Here is a 25231-nt window from a genome sequence, read left to right as displayed (position 1 = left end):
CAGTAAATATACATACAATAATACATATTTACACAGTCGAAAAGAAAAACTATATATATATATATATATATATATATATATATATATATATATATATATATATATATATAGAATACAGAAAAGATGGAAAAGTTGTGTCTAGCTTTGTAAATTACATTTATTTATTCTCACTGAATCAGATAGCGATTGGGAGCCGGATGCGGGCCACATAAAGTGGAGCAGCAGGACAGCACCTCATCAAGAGAGGAGGGCTTTCAGAGAGACCCTTGCTGAGGAGCTGGCAGAGTTGGGGTCTCACTCCACAGCCAGACCCGTATCTCCTGCTCCACGAAGAGCACATCACAGGCCGTTGCACATCACCAAATCTTGCACCGCTGGTCGTCTGAAGTGCAGGCAGTGTCATGCAAAGACACCAGTGAAGTACTCTTCCTGTGATGTGCCTTTGTGCTTTGTACCCAAATGTGACTACTACAATGACTGGCATGTTGCTAGAAACATGTACAATTTTATAATGGTTTGTAAATACTTTGTGTAAAAATTCATGTAAATAGTTTGTTGTGTATTTTTTATATAAACAAATTGTCCACCATAGCACTAGTTTTGACTCTTTTATATGCACAACATTTAGTTTCAAGAAGGGAAAAGGCACTCTAATGTGTTTATGCATCAGTTACTCTGTGTCAGCAAAACTAATAGTGGATCTGGATATGGAATATGATAGCTCTAAGTGTCATCTTTCATTAGAGCCCAAAATTATGACTGTACGTTGAAGCGTTCAAAAGTAGTAGCCTTTTTGTCCTAGGTCACCAAAGGGTCCTTTTGGAGTATCCAAAAGGCACTTTTGTAAAATGCCTGGGTGTACCCTTAGAAAAACATGTGTAAAATATTCATTTTTTATGGTATTGTTATAACATTTGAACTTGGACTAGGTAAGGCTTCATGCTGTGATCCCATTGTGTTCTCAAGCTAATAGCTACAAGTTATAGTCATCTGCAGGCATCTGTATGCAAAAAAAAATTTCAGGCGGAAAAACAAACTTCTATTTCATTGTGTTCAAACTTCTATTACTCAAAATCAGTAGCACTTACAGTAATTCTGACTGCTGGGGAAAAAACTTCAGAGTGTCCCCTTTCAAATGTGACCAAAACCATGCATGTACTCCAAACGGTTCAAGAACAGCTTTAAATTTACTCTGGGTATGCCTTGATTAGGCGTTTTAGGCTAATTTTACAGGATTGGGAAGAGGTTTTAAGCCTCATATAAATTATGATACTAAGATCTGATTTTATCATCTAGAAATATTGCTCAAATTCAACCCTTTGTTTCAACTAATGATGCAAAGAATTGTATTAATGCTTCTATTTTTTCTCACATCGATTGTTGTAATGCACTTTATACTGGCTTACCTAAGAGTTGTATAGACAGATTGCTGCAGCCAGAGTGCATTCAAGATCCAGAAGGAGAGACCACATTACACCAGTTTTATCTGTTTTGCATTGGTTACCTGTTAAATACAGATTTATTTTAAGGTTATTTTAATGTTTTTAAAGCACTTAATGCTTTAGCACCATCATACATTTCTGACTGTTTGTCAAATTATGTTCCAACTCACAGTTTGAGGTCTTCTAATGCAGAATTTCTTACATACTGTAACATATATATTAAGAGATCTGTTGAAGCTGTTTAAGCCATTATGCACCAAACATCTGGAATACTTTACCAATTTAAATTGGACAAGCACCAAGCTACACATGGTAGAAATGACATAGGGAACAGCAATAAAGACTCATTCATCTTTACAAAATTTGAATGTCTTTAACATTTGGCTGTGCCTCATTCCCTTGCTAGTTAGAATTATTTCAAATTGGAATAAATGTTGTAAATGGAACTGACAGTAGCACTCTTTTCACAACACAGTTGTTAATTACTAATGTTTTCAACCTCATTCTGACACTGCATGACTTTTATATTTATACTTCTTTTACATATTATACATATTCTTATACATTTTACAAATGTACCTTAATAACTCTCCACATGTAATATTTTGCACTATATTGTAGGGCTATACTTTTAGGACTGGATGCGACACACTTTGCAAAAGTCGTGGCCATTGTCGATATTGCTTCGTGATATGAAATTATATTCTTCTGTTCAGCTGTTGTTATATTTAAAAAATTTTTAGCTGGAGCAGAATCTAAGTGTTCTCCTCCCATCTACCAGTGATGCTTGATTCAACTTCCCATGTCTACTACCTGTGCAGATATCAACAGCACAACTGGGTTGTAGGTTGCCAGGTTGAGATCACAAATGGGTTGAAATTTCTATAATGTGTCGATTGTGTGAGTAGGATGCGTTTTATACAAGATCTGGCAACTGGACAACCTTGGAATCATATATTGATGTGATTATTCATGTAATGATGTTTGGGCCATACAAATTACTGGAGTTTCCTGGAAGAAATAACAAAGTGGGAGTGTGAAATACGGGAGACTCTCGGGAAAAATGGTGTTGGCATGTGTGCAGTACATTCAGGTAGACAGCTGACTTAATTTTATTGCCACAACATTGCTGAGCCTAGACCTGTCCAATTGAAGCAACCCCAGATCATAGCACTGCCTTAAATACAAGCAACTTTTTTTTTTTTTTTTGGTTAGGCAGTGTATTTGACCCATTTTCCAGGTATATATCATTCTGTAAGCTGACAGAGAAAGTGATCTTTTCAATCATGTAAATCTCTATGGTCACATATATCCAATTGTCTAATTCTGGTCTCTGCTGTTTTAACCATTTATGTGTTGATGCTTTCTTACTGGCTGCCAAAAGTATGTCCATTAATTATTTATCTACTGATATTAAGTCAGGACATATATAACCAAAATAGATGAACTTGCTTGCAAAGGGATGTCTGTTCTAAAAATATGTTCAAGGACCTCCTGTATTTCTTTCCAGTATTCTTGAATATATGGACATTCCCTGAAAATATGACCATGAGTTGCTTCTCTACATAATTTTCTCATTAAAGAGGTCAAGTCTTTTACTATAGATGTCTTTTTGTCTGATTTTCAAATCCATTTTTTATATATATATATATATATATATATATATATATATATATATATATATATATATATATATATATATATATATATATATATATATTTATTTTTTTGCTTCAGATCAAAGTTTGTAAAATTGTGATTCACATCGGAGCTGGTTGATTTGGTTCATGGGTTAGGATTCTTTTATGAAGGATTTTATGAAATTCCTTTGAAAAAAAAATAAATGGGAGAAATACTTCAGGAGCCAAAAGCTGAAAAACTGGGGAGGCACTGAATTGTGCTCAGTTGATAGTGTAGTAGAAAGAGAACTGGAATAGAGGAAAGTGGGATTAGGAAATGTTGCATGGCAAATTCAAACTCAGCTTACCTGCATAAGTCCCATGGCATGTGCCTTGGCCACACCTTTTATTCCAATAGAGTTTTTATTTGAATTAAAAATTAGTGGTGCTTGCTTTTGATGTTTGTCTCATGGATGATAAAGCAGGCAAAAAAATCCCAAAGACTTCATAGGGACTTGAGGGTGGGCTTTTTCAACCTATCCCAATAAGCAACCCCCTGGTCTTATCTCACACACACACACCCACACACACACATACATAGCGAGACACAGACCTTTCCACAAGCACAACAAGCTTGTTCATGAATAAGAAGAAATCCTGTCGTGTAAGAGAGGACAATTTCACGGGCGGCTCCTAAAACCTTATCATTTTCTAAATGTAATGAGAGTCAATCTCACTCCCTGCTCACCAAGGCCTAACCTGCATTCTCCCTTTACGCTAAAGCAGGCACTCTGTCACAATGCCTGATAATTTACCTCTTCGTAGCTGTGAAATGGAGGAAGAGAATTGAGGTGTGCAGCTAAGGAGAGACAGGAGGCTTTTGTGGCTGCACTGAAACCAGCTGACAGGCATCATGTGTGCATGGAGAAATGACTTCTCATCTGGATTTAGAACCTCAGCACACATATAAACACACACAATCGCTCATATATGGCGGCTGCTCATAAGATCAGGCCATCTTGAGTGCTCTTCTAAAGAATGCACTCATTCACTTGTACTCTCCTGCTCCTCTCTGTCTCTCAGTTTCTCTTTCTTTTGTAGAAATACTGTAAATGTAAAGGGTAGGATGATCATTTCTAGGGATGGGACGATACAGTATATTGAATTTCAATATATCGCATACCAAAAAAATGACAAACCATATCGAAGCAAAACTCTATATTTTGACATTTGAAACATTGTTTTCTGTCCATGTGCTCATAACTGCAATGACCCATCAAACATCATAATCTCTCTATCGATTGATTTTAACCTTACTGTTCTTTTCCTACACTGTTTACAAGGTTCACACAATGTCCTTGAAATGCTTATAGTGCCTAAAGCTCCTAAAAATATAAGTATTGGAATACCTGGAAAATCTCCTTGTTTTGTTAAAAAGTGCTTGAGATTAATGTGTAATATGTGTCCATCAAAGATGAAATCCCACACTCCACTTTCATTTAGTAATGTGTCTTTTAATATCCTCTCGGTTCTTTACAGTCAGATAAAAAAGTTAAAATAAATATACATTTTGATCACAAATAGCACGGATGTGAAGTTCTATTGCTTGTTCTGCACCTGATCAGCCTGAACATAGCCAACTATTTTTGAAAGCTTATTTGTTTGTGATATTTTCTTATAGTGAAAGGTATACGAGAAACCTTTCTATTTTAACTTTGAAGATTTATATTGTGTATTAAAGAACTTTATTTTGATGAGAAAATATAATGTGCATTTTGCACAAACATTTTTCCAAAAATACACAAAATATTCTGCCATTAATTTTTCTGTCTTTATAAAGTGTTTCTACATTGCTTTTAATTGTGAATGCATATAGATTGTGTCATGGGTCTAAATCATTTTACATTGATGTCGCTCCACTGGGTTTGTTGAGATATTTGTGTTTTTGTAAGGATTTTCCTGAAAGAAAAAGAGTTTGACAGAAGTAGTAAAGATGGAGTCGCAGTAAACACACTGACCGATGAGTGATGACACTGAACTAGACTGAAGCACTTAAAAATGTGCCATTATTCACTGTAGCTGGCCACTCAGCTCTTATATAAGCTTTATACTTAAATCTCACGTTCTCACTCTTGCTCACTTTCTCTCACTCTCCATTCCTGATTGCAATTGATAATGGTCCCATTCTTCCTTTAAAAAATAAAAACACCTCTGTTGTGAGACCAGTAATGATGTGGTCTGTCATTCCCCCTGTCTGACTGCTCTGGACCTATCGGCTGTCATCTAAACTCTGATTGACAGTAGTCATCCACCAGTGACAGGTCATCAATCAACAGCCTAAAGAAAGCTGAGGCCAGAGAGCCGTAACCATGGAGACAGGGATGGCAGATTGTCCTTTCCCTCCCAGCTATTACATATGCATTTCAGTCCAGATCTCTGCTTCTCTTCTTCTCTTGCTTTCTCGAGTTTAAGGTGTTCAGTCTGTTTCACATCAGTTAGGCAGAGACTCTCTCGATCTCTCAAGTGTTAATTGGCTAAAAACTGAGAAATGCTCTGCTAGAGTCTGTCTCGAACTGAGCCCTCTCGGCAGATCCTGATGTTGATGTGTTTGATGGAACACCACATTTAAAGGATGCTGTTCTCTGGCTTTCATTTGTGTGAAAGCATATTCAGTTTCATGGTTGTTTTCCAAAGAGGGGAAAAAAATCTTCCTTTTTGATATAAGAAGATAATGTTTTTCCAAAATGCAGATCATGGGCATGAATTATGAAATTACATTCACAAATCCCACTGAATTCTCTCACATTGATAGCAATTTGCAGTAACAAAGAAACTGGGAGTCATTCGTTTTCAGTGAGATTTGTCGATTTAAGGCTACATTAATGATGGTAATGTAAATGTATGCAAATGAGCAGTGAGGTGATGCAGTGACAACCAATGGAGATGCAGAAAATGAATCTCATTTGCTCCACCTCCTGATACTGTTGGAAAGTCATAACGCCTGCTAGCAGCCAATAGTAGAGTGGCTTGCTGATTTCCAGCTATTAGAACACTGATTGTGTAAGCACACTTTAAAAGAGATATGAATGACTAGAGTGACTCGATATCACTTCAACAACCTAATATAATCTAACTTCTCTTTCTCTGTCTGTCTTTCTCTACAGCTAACCCGTGTCCCAGTGGAAGCATGTGAGCAGTATTCATCCTGTAACGAGTGTCTGGGATCTGGAGATCCTCACTGTGGCTGGTGTGTGCTACACAGCATGTAAGTACAAAACATAAATAGAATATAGTATAAACAACAATAAAAAAAAGTCTTATTAACCTGAAAGTAAACAAACTCCCTGAGGATTACAAACCATTTAAGAAAGATGCGTTTTTGATGTATAAGTTGAAGAGACAATCGTTTAGACATGATCATGGAAAAAGTCTTGTGTTCTTTAAAAGCACTTTTGGAGGATTCCAGCAGGTGTGTGTGTGTGTGTGTGTGTGTGTGTGTGTGTGTGTGTGTGTGTGTGTGTGTGTGTGTGTGTGTGTGTGAGCGTGTATTTATCACTTTGTGGGGACCAAATGTCCCCATAAGGATAGTAAAACCCGAAATTTTTAACCTTGTGGGGACATTTTGTCGGTCCCCATGAGGAAAACAGCTTATAAATCATACTAAATTATGTTTTTTGAAAATGTAAAAATGCAGAAAGTTTTCTGTGAGGGTTAGGTTTAGGGGTAGGGTTAGGTTTAGGGGATAGAATATAAAGTTTGTACAGTATAAAAACCATTATGTCTATGGAAAGTCCCCATAAAACATGGAAACACAACATGTGTGTGTGTGTGTGTGTGTGTGTGTGTGTGTGTGTGTGTGTGTGTGTGTGAGCGTGTATTTATCACTTTGAGTGCTACTCAAATAGAGCTCCGCATACAAGATTCAACCAGTATGGTGCTGTGAGGGTTAGGTTTAGGGGTAGGGTTAGGTTTAGGGGATAGAATATAAAGTTTGTACAGTATAAAAACCATTATGTCTATGGAAAGTCCCCATAAAACATGGAAACACAACATGTGTGTGTGTGTGTGTGTGTGTGTGTGTGTGTGTGTGTGTGTGTGTGTGTGTGTGTGTGTGTGTGTGTGAGCATGTATTTATCACTTTGTGGGGACCAAATGTCCCCATAAGGATAGTAAAACCCGAAATTTTTGACCTTGTGGGGACATTTTGTCGGTCCCCATGAGGAAAACAGCTTATAAATCATACTAAATTATGTTTTTTGAAAATGTAAAAATGCAGAAAGTTTTCTGTGAGGGTTAGGTTTAGGGGTAGGGTTAGGTTTAGGGAATAGAATATAAAGTTTGTACAGTATAAAAACCATTATGTCTATGGAAAGTCCCCATAAAACATGGAAACACAACATGTGTGTGTGTGTGTGTGTGTGTGTGTGTGTGTGTGTGTGTGTGTGTGTGTGTGTGTGTGTGTGTGTGTGTGTGTGTGTGTGGATATGAGGCATGCGCACGTGTACACACACTCACATAAACACAAATACTCGCACACAGCACGGCTTTTCCTCCCACTGTGTAGAATCTGAGGGTGATGGATGTTTTAGACCCTCAAGGGATGGCCACATTTCCCACTCCACTGTAAATTGAAATTTGGATTATTTTCTTCTTTTTTTTTTTGAGGAACCTGGATGATCTGTGTGTGTGTGTGTTGTCTTCTAACACTGACATACACAAATGTCACCAGTGCCACTGTGGGCCATAGAGGGTCTGGCAGACATTTGCAGTATTTCAAACTGAGAGCAACATTACTCTCTTAAGTGCTGGAGAAAGTGGGCAGAAGGGGAAGATGAGAGCAGAGAAATCAAGGGAGAGTGTGAGGAAGTAAAAATAAGTGTAGAGAGATGGCGGGTACACGCTGTCCGATCTCTCTCTCTCTCTCTCTCTCTCTCTCTCTCTCTCTCTCTCTCTCTCTCTCTCTCTCTCTCTCTCTCTCAGGGAATCAGATTGCCATTAGTCTAGAGAGAGACCATTGGCACACCGTTTGCCACATGGATGCCCAAGGTCAGGAATGCTTAAAATCTCGCTTTTTTTCAAAGTGAGACCTGTGCATTAGTGCTGGACAGTGGGACAGGTAGTCAAATGGCCTGTACATGTTTCCCTTCCTCCAGAGGCTTTTCTTAGTTTCAGCCATGAGTTCTGGTGCTGTAGTCTACCAGCTCTGATCAAGAGCTCTTCTTGATTCACCAGACATGCAACAGGATAAAGCCTGACACGTTACTGTGGTGTTAGCCATGGATTGTACTGTATTTTATTTAGTAATTTTACACAATTTATTTAAAAAAAATGTTGGGGCTGGGAAAATTAACGTGCTAATTTCCACGTTTAAGAGTTGACTGTTTTATGTGTAAAAAAATAAAGCAATTAATGCAGGATCTGTTTTTTCCCCACTTACTGTAACTTCACTAAAGATTTTTCTTGTTGGACTTGACTGCACTTCCTAGCACAGAAACTGAATCTGCAGAGCAGCCCACATTTCTTCATTATATGTAACAATGTCCCGGCCATAATAAACATAGGAGCAGATTTACTGCATGAAGAATGTAGACTATACCCAGAGTCCGGTGAGTCAGGTGAGGAGAGATACAGGCAAGCTGCCCTATCACTTCGCATGGCCCCAGATTGTTCACTGATGGTATGCGTGTGTCCACTTGCACGGTAAACAAAGCTGAATGGGCATTTTTAATTTATTCCAATAAGAATCAACCTCGCGAGCGGAGTGCTCGGCTCCTATTGGAATGAATTGAAAACACTTTCTCACCACACACCAGTGGACACGTATGGTGACTGTCATCTGAAAACTGTCAAAAGGGAAATCGCACGAATCGCGTGTGCGAAAAAGAGTCTGAATGGCAGCTAGAGAAAATAATAGTTTGAGATTTTGCTCTCAGGAAGTTTTTATGATGAATCCAAACGCAACCACAATGACTACAAATGTATACACCGATCAGCCACAACATTAATACCAACTGCCTAATATTGTGTTGGTCCCCCTTGTGCCGCCAAAACAGCTCCAACCCGCATCTCAGAATAGCGGAGTAGAGTTATTGTAGACTTTATCAGCTTGAACTAGTCTGGCCATTCTCTGTTGACAAGGCATTTCCATCCACTGAACTGACACTCACTGGATGTTTTTTGTTTTTGGCACTATTCAGAATAAATTCTAGAGACTTTTTTGTGGGAAAGTCCCAGGAGATCAGCAGTTACAAAAATACTCAAACCAGCCCGTTTGGCACCAACTGATTCGAACTGACAAAGTGTGCTATTCTGAGATGCCTGGTAGTGCAGTTTTGGCGTCACGAGGGGGACATACACAATATTAGGCAGATAATGTTGTGGCTGATCAGTATATAGATGTACTCCTGTCATATGCAGGAGCCAAACCATCCCAATCTTACTGCATGGTCTCACATTCACAGCCTGTGTCACCTTTTATTTTGTATACTTTTTCTTTCTCTGCATTTTCACATTGTCCTACTCATCCCCTTTTTGTTTCTTTTTTTTACTGCTTTCCAACTCTCTCTCTCTCTCTCTATCCCTCTTGCTCTCTCGCTCTCGCTCTCTTTCTCTGCTGTTTTTTCATGACCTCATTCCCAGTCAAAAGTGAACAGCACCATTCTCAGATGGAGTTAGGCAATCAGACCTGGGCTCCCCAGTTCCCCGGCTGACTGGAGTTTACCTTTCCTATTCACTCCTTCCCTGCATACTTAACCATGATTCCTGTAACTCGAGTCCTGCACAGAGTGGGCTCTCGTATGCCAAGCCTGGCTCCTGCCACAGATCCCAGTGTTTGTCTGCTGTATTCCACCTGTTTTTTTATAGGTGACAGTGGTTAAAGCAGCATAGCTCAACAATGATATTCCACAAAATGGATTCCCCCTCATGAAGTGAGTCTATATTTGTTGTTTTTAATGGTAGATGAAAGCCACAGTAAACAGATCAATAGAGAGAAGTGCAGAGACGAAATGTTTGAGAACATTCACACATTTAATTTGGCTGGTAATCCAGGTGGAATGTGGGAATGGATCCACTGGGCATTTTCAATCAGAAGCCTGTCCGTCTAACTTGGTGAGATAGAATGACGGAAAACATGAGTAAAAGTGAGAGCAAGAAATAGGAATTTTATTCAGTGACCAAACCACCTCCATTTCAGTTATTATCTAGTGTGGTAGGTTGGGCAAGTCCTGTACACAAAAGATTTATCTGCAATCTTCTTCTTAATGATGTAGTTCTGGGACAACCTTAAATATGACACAAACAACTTGAGCACTGTATTTTATAAGCTGTGAGCTATTTTGTGAGGTTTAATGCTTAAAATTAAAGATTTTTTTTTTTTAATGTTCAACCTTTCTATAAACCTTTTTAAAATGTCTAGAGATCTCTGCATTCTACTTAGTTCCACTGTCTGCATTTAGCTGTTTTTGAATGGAATAACTGATTTGTTCTGTTTGAACTGTCACTTAGAAGCTATTTCTAGCTGATCTTACAGTATCCTTCAAAAAAAGTTTTTAGATCTTACAGTATCCTTCAAGTTTATTTAGTCATATTAAATAATATTTTTAAATAAAACCAATTAATGTATTTCTTACCACATAATGCACTTTTTAGGTTACCTGACCATTTTTTTTTTACAGTGTACTTGCAGCATTTTGAGTTAGCATCACAAAAGGGATCGTACAAACTAAACCCTGTGTTCAGAATTAGCCTGTCTTCTCTAATCATCTCTGAACTCACTTTGTTAATGAGAGAGAAAGAACAAGCATTACTTGTAAATCTGTCGAGGCAGTCTCCAGTTGGGATGAATTTCCTTTCAGAGTTTTGCTTGCAGGGTATGAATGTTGAACTTTTGACTGATTCTAGAAATCAGTCTGCTACCATTAGCGATTCCACCACGACAGTCTAATAGTCAGTATGCAGGGCTGTGCAGGGCCTTGGTTGTGACCCTGTCTGCACTGCATGTGTGTATGGCAGACTGCAAGAAGTTTGTAATAACAGATTAATGCTGAGTAACAGACAGAGGTTCAACCTTTATGAGCTCACAGTTCACCTATATGCATTAATGAAGCATTGAGCTTTATCAGATTGCTCTGGTATTAGAGAAGATGAGGTTGAGGGAGCCATGTGTGATTCAATAGTGCTGCTTTCAAATGTCAACCCTATGGTCTTGAGGGTGCTTGTGTGATCTTTTTCTTGCTGCCTAGTGCCTATTCTTAGGCATCCTAACCATCATCGAACGTCATAAGTGACCAGTTTAGTCTACATAGGCAGCAACTCTGAGTGCTACTCAAATAGAGCTCCGCATACAAGATTCAACCAGTATGGTGCTAAGCTACATACATACATGAAAATGCATTGCACAAAAAAATATTGGATAAAATAATCGGGTAAAGTTTTAATTACGCTGAACTATTATATGATAATTTTGAGAATTGGATACAGAGTTTTAAACTGCCGTTCAAATAGAGGCAGTTTCAGTTTAAATTCTAGTTTTGAATTTGGTCAAAACTAAATGTCTTAAGAAGCTCACATACAAATGAGTTGGTGACTTTACTCAATGAGGTTGACAAAAGGTTATCTGCCACACTAGTAGCTATACACTAATCTAGCTTAATTACCAAGTCAACACAGTAACCCATCCTACTTCATGCACAAGGTCCAGGCCTCTAAATATATGGTAGAAAGTTATATGTCTGGTAGCTGTCAAATTGTTTGTGAGATGGTATGCATTGAATTGAATGTAATAATGATTACATTGTTCCTGTTGTTAGTCATCCACAGAAACATGACACATAGTAGCAGAGATTTCTTTTATCCATGTATCTCTGTATGTTTTGTGTTAAGTAAGGTCAATAAATTGGCTTGCAGAGCATGAATATACTAAATGTACAGTATAGTATAGTATGCTCTTTTTTTAATGAGACTGTTCACTCCAGTCTTCCAGAGATGTGCAGAAGTCAGCAGAGTTCCACACAATCACCAGAGAGAAAGTAAAACAACAAACTGAAAAGAATGGTGTGTGTGTGTGTGTGCGCGGCGTGCGTGCGTGCGTGTTCGTGCGCGTTCGTGTGCGTGCGTGCGTGCGTGTTCGTGCGCGTGCGTGTCCGCAAAACTCACTTGGGAAGATTGTGTGACACAAAATTAACAATGCATTAACTCAGGATGCTTGGCTCTGACCTTCAGTTTGTCGACTGTCTCACCCCACACACACCTTGTCCCCCCTCGGACCCAGGTTTATTTATTTATTTTTTTTCTACAAACCTTTTACCACTGATGCTGGTGAACAGTGAAACCTAATCTCAGGCCTTGATTCCATGAAAGTTTAAACAGGGGCATTGGAACATTCAGCTAATTGGCTGAATTTCTATTGTGATGAGGAGGCAAGAAAAAAAAGGAAAAAGAGAAAGAAAAAGTAAGTAAAAAGCAAGACAGACAGACAAAACAAAATAGTTAAAGCAAGACAGACAGACAAACTAATCAAACGAAAGCACAGACAAAATTATCACATGAAAGCAAGCAAGAGACAAAAAGAACAAACAAAAACAAGCTAGACTAAAGGAACTAATAAAAGCAGTACAGACAGGCAAAAGGATCAAACAAAAGCAAGATAGACAAACAAATGAATCAAATGAAAGCAATAGATATGGACTAAATGAACAAATGAAAAGTTGACAGACGAAAGGAACAAACAAAACAATACACAGACAAAGTATGACATGATAGCAAGAAAGACAAGCAGAAGGAACATACAAAAGCAACAAACGGAAGCATGACAGACAGAAGGAACAAACAAAAGCAAAGCACAGTCAAAAGGATCAGATAAAAGCAAAAAATAAAGAGACAATAGGAACAAACAAAAACAAGACAGACAAAAGGAACAAACAATACAGTGCAAGGAAATGCATTTATATCCATGAGAGAGACCAGTATTAACATTGATGACCAGTAGTCAAAGTGTTGTTTCAACAGAGACTATTTAGCAGAGATGGGCCACTTCTATTTAAATGAATGGGAGAAATTGGAAAGCCTAACCATGAAACTCTCACACCCAATGGTCAATGGATGTAGAAAGGAAGTCCTGCCTTACATGTAAAAGAGCCAATCACCTTTTAGATACAGACCTCACCTGTCAATCAACTCACTAACGCACATGCGCATTAGATATACAAGCCGGGTAAATTGCGTGTTTTAGCATAATATGAGGTCAAGAAGCACAACTTATGATTCCAAAATGATCCGATTTTATTGCTGTTTTGAAATATGTATTTGATCATGATCTTGACCGAAAGTTTTTGAGATTTCGGTATCCCCCATTCAAGTAGAGAGGAGCTGGCATGACTGGAAATAGCCTCCTGAGAGCGTTCTTGTTACGCTTGAGTAACGAGGCAGACGAGGAGATGCGGATCCAAACGCAGTTGAACTTTATTAAATGAATAAAACAGGAAAACACAAAGGAACAACCCACGATGGGGAAATGAAACATAAACTGAATCAGCTGACCAAGGTAGACACGAACAGGGAACTCGGGAAGGAAAGATACATCAGGTTAACATCAAATGATGATCGACGAAGACTGAACAAAGACACAGGGTATAAATACATAAACAAGGGAAAAAGGGGCCAATGAATGAACAGAACTCAAACAAGATAATAAGGTGATTAACAGAAGCAAACGGCAAACTAATGAGGGCAGGTGAAAACAATGACAGGGAACACGAACGCTAACAGAGGACTATGGAGTTACGTAAGGGACTAAAGTGAAAACTAAGAAGTGCAAAAGTGACAAGATGGAAAACAAGAGGGCAACAGTGAAACAAGACAGGGTAACCGTTACATAGCCCCCCCCCCTCAAGGATCGGATACCAGACGATCCTTGACAACAAACAACAACAGACAAAAATCCACAAGAACAACATGAGGGCACCAGGGGCAAACAGACAGTACAAGTGGGCACATGGGCAGACAGGCAGACCAGGGGGGCACACTGGGCAGGCAGGAAGTCTGGGGGGCACAGAGGGCAAGACAGGCAGGTCCGGGAGGTGCCAGGGGCAGATAGGAAGTCCGGGGGGGAAATGAGACAGTCCACGGGGACACAAAGGGAGATGAGACAGTCCACGGGGGCACAAAGGGAGATGAGACAGTCCACGGGGGCACAAGGGACAATTAGGTAGTCCATGGGGGCACAAAGGGACAGGTTTAGGAGGCCGGGGTGGTATCGACCGGGCAGGGACAGGTTTCAATGGTCTGGGAGCTGGCCACCGGGCAAGGGTAGGTGCAGGAGGCCTGGGAGCTGGCCACAGGGCTAGGACAGGTTTGGGGAACCTGGGAGGAGGCCACTGGACGGGGACTGGGTCAGGAGGCCAGGAGGGAGGACTCAGGACGGGAACAGGGTCAGGAGGCCTGGGTGGAGGCCACAGGACAGGGACTGGGTCAGGGGGCCTGGGAAGAGGCCACGGGACGGGAACTGGGTCAGGAGGTCTGGGAGGAGGCCACAGGACAATGACCGGGTCAGGAGGCCTGGGAGGAGACCACAGGACAGAGGCCAGTTTTGGTGGCCTAGGAGATGGAGTGGCCTCAGGGGAGGCCGGCGGAGCCGCGTGAGGCGGAGCCAAGGAGGACCTCTGAGGCGGAGCCGAGGGAGGTGATGGCTCAGAAGGCCCAGAAGGCGGAGCTGAGGGAGGCTCAGGAGGTGGAACCGAAGGAGGCTCAGGAGGCGGAGCCGGGGTAGGCGGCGCCGTGGGAGGCTCTAGGAGCGGAGACCAGGAAGACTCTGGAGTCTCTGGGGGCAGAGACGTAGGAGGCTCTGAGGGTGGAGCCGTCGAAGGCTTGAGTGGCTTGAGAGGCGGTGCCGGAGGAGGCTCGGGAGGCGGAGCCATAGGAGGCTCGTGAGGCTGTGAGGGCGGAGCCGTCCAAGGCTTGAGTGGCTCGTGCGGCGGAGCCGTAGGAGGCTCGGGAGGCTCGGAGGGCGGTGCCGTCGAAGGCTTGAGTGGCTCGAGAGGCGGAGCCGTGGGAGGCTCGGGAGGCTCTGAGGGCGGAGCCGTCGAAGGCTTGAGTGGCTCGAGAGGCGGAGCTGTAGGAGGCTCAAGAGGCTCTGGGGGCGGAGCCGTCAAAGGCTTGAGTGGATCGAGAGGCGGAGCAATAGAAGGCTCTGGAGGCGGAGCCGTAGGAGGCTCTGGGGGCGGAGCCGCAGGAGGCCCCATAGGCGGAGCTGCAGGAGGCTCGAGAGGCTCTGGGGGCGGAGCCGTAGGAGGCTCAAGAGGCTCTGGGGGTGGAGCCATAGGAGACTCGGGGGGCGGAGCCATGGAAGGCTCGAGAGGCGGAGCCCTGGAAGGCTCGAGAGGTTCAGGAGGCGGAGCCCCGGAAGGCTCGAGAGGTTCCAGAGGCGGAGCCCTGGGGGGGCTCGAGAGGCTTGAGGGGCGGAGCCCTGGCAGGCTTGAGGGGCGGAGCCCTGGCAGGCTCGAGAGGCTTGAGGGGCGGAGCCCTGGAAGGCTTGAGAGGCGGAGCTCTGGGAAGCTCAGGGGCGGAGCTCTGGAAAGCTTGGGAGCCCTGAGAGACGGAGCCCTGGAAGGCTCGAGGGGCTTGAGGGGCGGAGCCCTGGTAGGCTCGAGAGGATTGAGAGGCAGAGCCCTGGGAGGCTCAAGAGGCTTGAGAGGCGGAGCCCTAGAAGGCCCGAGAGGCTTGAGAGGCGGAGCTCTGGGAAGCTCGGAGGGCGGAGCTCTGGAAAGCTCGGGAAACTCGGACGGCGGAGCTCTGGAAAGCTCGGGAAACTCGGAAGGCGGAGCTCTGGAAAGCTTGGGAAACTCGGAAGGCGGAGCTCTGGAAAGCTCGGGAAATTCGGATGGCGGAGCTCTGGAAAGCTCGGGAAACTCGGATGGCGGAGCTCTGGAAAGCTCGGGAGACTCGGATGGCGGAGCTCTGGAAAGCTCGGGAGACTCGGATGGCGGAGCTCTGGTAAGCTCGGGAGACTCGGATGGCAGAGCTCTGGAAAGCTCGGGAAACTCGGAAGGCGGAGCTCTGGAAAGCTCGGGAGGAGGAGCCCTGGGAGACTCGAGAGGTGCTGGCTCTTGGACGATCGAGGCTTCTGGTGCAGGCTCTTGGACGGTCATGGCTACTGGCACTGGCTCTTGGACGGTCTTGGCTACTGGCACTGGCTCTTGGACGGTCTTGGCTACTGGCTCTGGCTTGTGGACGGTCATGGCTACTGGCACTGGCTCGTGGACGGTCATGGCTTTAGGCACTGGCTCTTGGACGGTCACGGCTACTGGCTCTGGCTCTTGGATGGTCACGGCTACTGGCACTGGCTCTGGGACGGTCACGGCTACTGGCTCTGGCTCTGGGACGGTCGAGGCTACAGGCGCTGGCTCTGGGACGGCCGAGGCTACAGGCGCTGGCTCTGGGACGGCCGGGGCTACAGGCGCTGGCTCTGGGACGGTCGAGGCTACAGGCGCTGGCTCTGGGACGGTCGAGGCTACAGGCGCTGGCTCTGGGACGGTCGAGGCTACAGGCGCTGGCTCAGGGACGGTCGAGGCTAGCGGCACTGGCTCACTGACGTCTGAGGCTAACGGCACTGGCTCACTGACGTCTGAGGCTAACGGCACTGGCTCACTGACGTCTGAGGCTACTGGCTCTGGCTGGGTTACCGTGGTATGTGCCGGCTTAGGTTCGCCGGGCGCTGAGGGCAGAGTCAAGGGGGGTTTAGGGCATGGGGCTGCGGCAGGCGGAGGCTGGAGCGCAGAGACCACTCCCTTTCTCCTCTTCCTCCGGGCTGATGCGACTGGGGAGGCTGGGATGCTGTTCCTGGTCAGCGTGGGTTCAGGCTCGCTGGCCGTGGTTGACGAGGGCTCAGGCTTGCTGATGGTAGAGGCCGTAGGCGCTGGTTCGCTCACTGTGACATACGTGGCCGCTGGCTCGCTCACTGTGACATGCGTGGCCGCTGGCTCGCTCACTGTGACATGCGTGGCCGCTGGCTCGCTCACTGTGACATGCGTGGCCGCTGGCTCGCTCACTGTGACATGCGTGGGCCCTGGCTTGCAGACCGGGGCAGGCGTGGGTTCTGGCTCGCAGACCGGGGCAGGGGTGGGCTCTGGTTTGCAGACCGGGGCAGGCGTGGGTTCTGGCTCGCAGACCGGGGCGGGCGTGGGCTCTGGCTTGCAGACCGGGGCAGGCGTGACAGGAAGAGCCCCGGACAGCTGAAGGGTCTCCACAGTGGGTGGAGGGGTCGGGTCCTCCTCTACGACGCCCACGGTGAGCTGTGAGCCGCAAACTAGTAGGGTTTCCTCCAGGAAGTCGCAGAGCGTCCAGCCGTGCGTTGCCTGTGGCAACCGCTCCCTCAGCACCGCGTTCAGATTGCCCCTAAAGAAGGCCACCAAGGCTGAGTCCGGGAAGTCTGAGACACTCGCCAGGTTCAGGAAGTCGTGGATGTGGTCTTCAATAGGGCGGTCCTCTTGCTTTAAGCAGAGCAGATGGTAGTTCGCACGTTGAACTGCTGGATCCATAGGTGGTCGATCGTTCTGTTACGCTTGAGTAACGAGGCAGACGAGGAGATGCGGATCCAAACGCAGTTGAATTTTATTAAATGAATAAAACAGGAAAACACAAAGGAACAACCCACGATGGGGAAATGAAACATAAACTGAATCAGCTGACCAAGGTAGACACGAACAGGGAACTCGGGAAGGAAAGATACACCAGGTTAACATCAAACGACGATCGACGAAGACTGAACAAAGACACAGGGTATAAATACATAAACAAGGGAAAAAGGGGCCAATGAACGAACAGAACTCAAACAAGATAATAAGGTGATTAACAGAAGCAAACGGCAAACTAATGAGGGCAGGTGAAAACAATGACAGGGAACACGAACGCTAACAGAGGACTATGGAGTTACATAAGGGACTAAAGTGAAAACTAAGAAGTGCAAAAGTGACAAGATGGAAAACAAGAGGGCAACAGTGAAACAAGACAGGGTAACCGTTACAGTTCTAAAGATGGCCGACAGTGGACTGACTTGCTAGAAGGACTTTGGTTTCAATCAGTAGAGAGAGATTTTACTGAAGACAAAGTTTTCCACATTTCCATCGGCAAAAAAACAGAAGGAGAAAATTAGTTGAGGATCTAACCTCAAATTAATTTAGATTACAGAAACAACAGTAAATATAGGCATTTGCAAATTAATTGACACAATCTCTTACAAGTACAGAGATCTCATTGGTGAACAATACATGTAATTCTAGAAATCTTACAACCATGGTGTTCAGTTCAACTACATGTATGCAGTCATTCAAAAGATTATATTTTTAAAACACTAAGTCAAGTTGGTTAGCAGAAATGTGTCAGAGGTGTGTCTGCTTTTAGATACAAAGTCACATGATTCTCATAACTCAATCACTGCAGTCACATCATTAGCAGAACAAAACATAGGGCTATCTTGTCCTCAAGGTTGAGTCAGGCCTCACTGGGACACAGGCCTAATCCAGTAGGAACAAACATGACAATAGAACAATATGTCTGAACATAACCTGAATAAATGCATATGATTAAAAAACACTTTGATTACCTTTTGATTATAACAATTACTAGTGAATTCTAGTGTATTTAGCTCATCAATAGGCCGAAAAGACAGGGGTACACCTGCTCTTTCAACAGACAAAATCAAAAAAATCAAACAAAAGCATGACAGAAAGAAAGAAAAAACAAGCAAAATCAAGAAAGACAAAAGGAACAAATTAAAGAAAGCAAAGAAGAACAAAAGTAAAAGAACATGCAAAAGAACAAATGCAAATAAGAGAGAGGAAAGCAAGAACAAAATAAGAAAGAGATGAACAGTACGCAGTAAAGACCTGAAATTACTGTGCAAGACATAAGTCCTAAATAAATGATGATTAATATGCTGTACTGAAGCCTTAGCTGCATCTTTCATTTAAATACTGCAGTTAGTAGATAAACCTGAGACCTCAAATGCCCCTTTAATAAACCCCCTATGATATACACTACCGTTCAAATGTTTTGAAACAATTACTCATTCTTTATTATAATTTAGAATAGTAGTAAAGTCATCAAAACTATGGAAGAACAGAAATGGAACTATGGAAATTATGTTGTGACTAAACAAAATCCAAAATAAATCAAAACTGTGTTATATTTTAGCATCTTCAAAGTAGTCACCCTTTGCCTAGAAATTGCAGACATGCACTCTTGACATTTTCTCAAACAACTTCTTGAGGAATTATCCTGGAATGTTTTTTAAACAGTATTAAAGGAGTTCCCATCTATGTTGGGCGCTTATTGGCTTCTTTTCTTTATTATTTGGTCCAAGTCTTCAATTTCAAAAACCTTTTTTTTTTTATTAAATTTTAGTTTTATATTCAAATAAATTCATATGGTGGCACAATTATATTTTTGTCTACAAAACTAATTTCAAACATTTAACATATGCCTTTAGATCAAAAGATTTTTAAGATCATGAGAAACATTTCAGTCAAGTGTTTCAAAACATTTGACTGGTAGTGTATGTTTTTTTGTACAGCTGTATGTCATAGCACAGACCTGTCTTATTGGAGAGCAGGGGAGAACAGGCATCTGTTTAGACTTGAGCGCTGCTTAGTCAAGCCGCTCTCCAAATTTGTTGTTCTCAATCAACCTTGAAATAACCTCTCCTCACCAGGAGCAATGCCACCTTCTCCAGACTCCTGTTTATGGTTAACATGAAGAGTTTTCTACAGAAGTGTCTGTTAGTCTTGGAAAAACAGAGCAGAGAGTTAAAAATCAATAAATCATAGAAGGAATGATACTCTCTAACTTTAAATGTTCAGATGTGTAATTTAAGAAGCAGTTTGTTTACTTGTTGAGGCTTTAATTTTTACTCATCTGATCCCTGTCTGCCTCTCTGGTCTCCTCTGACTTGAAGATTTTGATAGGATGGATAGGGTTTGTGTCATTTTAATTTTTATTGTTGTCTAGCCTTTTTTTACACTGTTTTTTACTGATTGTGAGGGGAAATCTGTAGAATTAAGCAGAATGTATTTAGAAATGATAAAATGTGAATCAAAGTGTTAAATACTCAGTTTTGCCTTTCAAGTAAAAGAGTAATTATAAATGGAAATCAAATAAAATTGTCATGAACAGGGACTGCATATAATTTTGTGAGTGACAGACATTAATATACTGCGTAAAGCTGTTGAGCCTATCCATAACATTCATGTCATCTGAGAATTATGCCAGATCGAGTGGAAAACATATTCATCACAGTTTAACAACATTACATCCATCCTTGACAATCCCACCAGTTCCCGGGGGCTGCAATGAAAATAACGCTCCTGACTGCTTTACAAATGTTGTGGAAACATTGCCAAAATGTTTTGCAGGCAGAGATTTTGCACAGAGTGTGATTGAACAGCAATTGTGATGGTTTGGCATGTTGTGGAGACAGATAGGTTGTAAATCATAATTAAGACGGAATAAAATAAGGTTGTCAGATTTCCGCTGTCATTCTGAAAAAGGCGAAGACAGAGGATGACAGGAAGACATTGGAGCTGATTTACAGAGATGCAAATTCACACTCCATTATAATATATTTATATGTCTTCATTAGGGTGACAATGAGATGGATATAATTTTGCAAAAAATAAAGAATTTCTATTTATCTCTCTCCACCACTTTCTTTGACAGCCAGTTTCTGAGGCTTATGAGAGAGATAAAATGATTGATTAAGTGTAATGGCCAGTTTCCTGTACGAAAATCTTCTGCAGAGAACTGACATCCACAATTGACTAGCTACATTTTATTTTTATTTTTATCTGGAGCTTTTGGAGTTGTATATGTATTGGTTTGTTTTAAAATAATTTTACCTTTTTTAATAAAAAATTTTATTTGAGAGTGTTTCAACGTTTTTCTCGTGATAATGCCCTGGAATGATGCCATCAACTTGAGATGATGGACCTGAAATGTACAATGGTGATGTTTCATGGCTCACTGCCTTTAGGGATTGAACCAACAACCTTCTGGCTACCAGCCCTTATTTAAAAACATTTAAGAAAATCCTACGGCCATTTAGACTCTGTTTTGTTTTGGAAATTATCAGCTGCTAAGTCATGTTCTGATCAAAGCCAGTATTCTGGAAATGTTACAGCTATGACCTCCTTTTTCTGTCAGCATTTATAAATTCTCTCTGACATCTGGGGTCGTGTGCATACTGCATATGCCTTTGTCCTCTAGCTCTCTAAAATGCAGGGCTGTACCTTCTTGTCCACAACTTGCATATGTGTGGCTGCATTCGGAGAGGTTTTAAAGCAGTTGTCTTTGATTTTCTATACGTGTACATGTTTGTTGACTGTAAAGCCTCTGTTTATGCCACTAGAAGAGCCTCTCCCCTGCAGGTCCTTCCCCAGCATTCTGTTCTAATACAAGATGAGAGAAGAAACTATCATTGTCTTTTAGAGCTCTGTTCTTGTGTTATTGTCTCTATAAAAGTCTGTCAGACGCAGTCACAGGAAAGGATGGTGCAGTGAAAGTCTTTGAGATTAGTATGATGCTGAAACTCTTTAGGAGAGCAGTCTTCATGAAATATCTCACCACTGAGCCTTTGTAGTAGCTCCCTAGTGAAAAAACTTTGAATTTTGGTATCTTAACTTGTTGGTTAATTTTAAAGGGGTTATTTATTGTAATGAACAACCAAGTCTTCCTTTTTGTTCCTCTTATGAGATATTTAGTAAGTTTATTGTAAACATATCGCAACTTCCTTCCCAATCCAAAAATGAAAACTATTTATGGCATTATTTTTGAAGACATCCTCACTATGCAACATTTTCCACAAGTGCCTACATTTTGCCCAGTTTCTCTCTCTCTCTCTCTCTCTCTCTCTCTCTCTCTCTCTCTCTATATATATATATATATCTATATATCTATATATATATATATATATATATATATATATATATATATATATATATATATATATATATATATACATACATACACACACACACATTTTGTACAACTTTTGATTAAAAATTAATTTGTTATATGTTGAAATTGTATGTAGACAATGTATGCAGTGTTGGCATATGGTATATTTTGTTGTGTTTTAAGTTTCAGAGAAAGGGTGATAAATTGTTATGAACAACTAAATAATTACTTACTTACATTATAATTACACATCAAGGAAAAAAGCAAAATGACAAAAATGCATGATATGACCCTTTTAAAGAATATTTGTCACTTCTTTGGTACTGTTTTTGAACAAAGACTCAGAGCCTTTCTTGAAAGGCTCTACTTAAGTCGAGTCAGCCTTGAGCTTTTTTGGGCCCAATACACGCACAGTTCCCTCTGTGCCCAGTGGAGAGTGGTGTGTCTCCCTGGGGAGCAGGACTAACTCTGTCGCCCCTGGCTCTGAGCTCTTGAAGGGTTTGGAAGGTGGAGTTTAAGGGTGGCTAAGAGAAACCAACATGCTCGAATAGTAACAGAGGCATCAGGACAGAACTAGAGCCACACTCACAACTGTCACAGAGATCTCTGAAAAAGCAGGCAGCCCTACACAACTCAACCTATCCCTCACTGTCACCGTGCTGTCACAACAAAAAGAGCAAGAGACAAAGAGAGAGAATGAAAGGATAGAAGACAGGAAGAGGGGTGCCCTGTCCAGGAGTGACAGAGCGTGAACTAGGCACGGATACAGACACACCTGTGAGAGAGAGAGAGAGAGAGAGAGAGAGAGAGAGAGAGAGAGAGAATAGAGGCATTGTTTGAAAAGAGAGGAAATAGATGTGGATGAAGTTAAGGAGGCATATACAGAGTGTATTTTCAGAGAGGAAGAGATAGATGGGTGGATATGAGTGTTTTTGGCAGCAGGGCTTCTCTGTGCTGCTGAGTAATGAGCAGGAGTCCTTAAAGTGAAACAACACCTCTATTAAAACTGTTACAAGCATGTTTGCGTAATTAATGTGTAATATACTTGTAATAACAATCAAGCCAAAGTCATAGGTAATTTCTTGTGATAGAAGATCATTAATCATATTTTATTTGGCTTTTGTTGTGAATTACTATGATCTTGTGAAAGTCTCTGACGTAATCATGCATATATTCATCACGCTGAGGCTCATAACCTAGAATAATAGTTTTTCAGGGGAAAGATCTTTCAGTCTATGACTCTGTCTGTCATGTAACTATATATAAAAGAAACATTTCAAAGCTACATACATATTTAAATGTATGTAGTAACAGCAAAGAATTGCCATGTGACTGTAAACTTAAATTTGTCTTGAGAAATGTGCTTTTCATTATTTTCCTTAAAATGTTTCCTTTTTTCCTATTTTCCTTATCTTAAATGTTAGAATAGTCTTTCTATGTGGAAATGTATCAACTGTTCATTTACCACAGCAGGTGTACAGTTTGGAGACACCACAGGTATGAAACAAAAGTTCTGTGTTTGTCTAGCCTATGTGAATTTCAAATGACATGCATGTTTAATGGTGTGAAAAGTTATACAGGCTAATTTCCAGCTCTAGAAATGTGATATGTCAATTCACAAATGGTCTTTGAAACTTGCATTCACCTTGCATTGGTACAGAAACAGAATGCTTTCATAAAGGTGTGGCCAGATGAGGTTTCTCTCTGCATACACTAATCTCTAATTTGAGCTTTTTGCTACATTGATTTTTCCTTTGGGCACTCTTAGATCTGTTGGACCTCTAATAATTCTCTCAGGTGGCTGAAGACCTGTTTGTTTACCCTTTGCAATAGAGGACAGACATTCTAACTATAGCTCACACACTCATGTTACTCTCCTGTCTTGGGTGGTATCTTATTGAGTATCTTATATACCTCTTTAAAAAGGTTTGAATAACTTTGAAGTCAAAGAGTCTAAATGTCCTCACATCTACTCTGCCTAAAACGAAAGGGGGTTGGGGTGTCTGACAGACATGTCTGACAGCTCCTGAAATTGCAAGCAAGTTTTTAGGCAGGCTCAGCTGCATTACGGAAAAGTGATTGCTTTTATAGTATCGAGATCAATTGTGGGCATATTTGTGGGTGTGGGTGTGTGAATTTCGCTCTAGCTGGGTTTTTTATCTAGAATCAGATTTTTGTCACACGAAAGTCTTCAATAGCTCGCAATGGCAACTCATGTCTTGTTGGTTTTGAGCTTACAGATTTTGTGTTATAGTGAATTATATGAAGGTAGTTCACATGTAATACCTTGTGTGACGTGCTACACTTGTAACGCTTGAGTAACGAGGCAGACGAGGAAATGCGGATCCAAACGCAGCTTGAACTTTATTAGACGAACCAAAACAGGAAAACACAAAGGAACAACCCACGATGGGGAAATTAAACATAAAATAGTAAACTACACACGACGTGAGCAAAACAGGGGACTCGAGGAGGAAACACACACCGGGTTGACATCAAACAACGATCGACGAAGACTGAACAAAGAAACAGGGTATAAATACATAAACAAGGGGAAAAGGGGCCAATGAACGAACAGAACTCAAACAAGATAATAAGGTAATTAACAGAAGCAAACGGCAAACTAATGAGGGCAGGTGAAAACAATGACAGGGAACACGAACGCTAACAGAGGACTATGGAGTTACATAAGGGACTAAAGTGAAAACTAAGACGTGCAAAAGTGACAAGATGGAAAACAAGAGGGCAACAGTGAAACAAGACAGGGTAACCATAACAGAGCCCCCCCCTAAAGGATCGGCTTCCAGACGATCCTTAACAACAAATAACAAAAGACAAAAACCCACAAGAACAATATGAGGGCACCAGGGGCAAACAGACAGTACAAGTGGGCACATGGCCAGACAGGCAGACTAGGGGGGCACACTAGGCAGGCAGGAAGTCCGGGGGGCACAGAGGGCAAGACAGGCAGGTCCGGGAGGTGCCAGGGGCAGATAGGAAGTCCGGGGGGGAAATGAGACAGTCCACGAGGGCACAAGTGGAGATGAGGGTTAGGGGCCCAGGGAGGTATCGACCGGGCAGGGACAGGTTTTGATGGTCTGGGAGCTGGCCACCGGGCAAGGACAGGTTTGGGGAACCTAGGAGGAGGCCACTGGACGGGGACTGGGTCAGGAGGCCAGGAGGGAGGACTCAGGACGGGAACAGGGTCAGGAGGCCTGGGTGGAG

The 25231-nt window shown here is 42.2% G+C and overlaps 1 protein-coding gene across 2 annotated transcripts in view; it reads left to right on the top strand.

Annotated features, from left to right (window-relative positions):
• Positions 1 to 25231, top strand: part of LOC127638792 (plexin-A4) — a 322817-nt gene that overhangs the window by 200308 nt on the left and 97278 nt on the right. For both annotated transcript variants that reach the window (XM_052120525.1, XM_052120526.1), the window contains one exon: positions 6226 to 6326. In XM_052120525.1, the coding sequence (XP_051976485.1) occupies positions 6226 to 6326 (101 nt within the window). The remainder of the gene's footprint in view (positions 1 to 6225; positions 6327 to 25231) is intronic.

The sequence above is a fragment of the Xyrauchen texanus genome, chromosome 47 (assembly GCF_025860055.1).
Source record: "Xyrauchen texanus isolate HMW12.3.18 chromosome 47, RBS_HiC_50CHRs, whole genome shotgun sequence".
Classification (NCBI taxonomy): domain Eukaryota; kingdom Metazoa; phylum Chordata; class Actinopteri; order Cypriniformes; family Catostomidae; genus Xyrauchen; species Xyrauchen texanus.
This window is presented reverse-complemented; position numbering and strand designations above follow the sequence as displayed.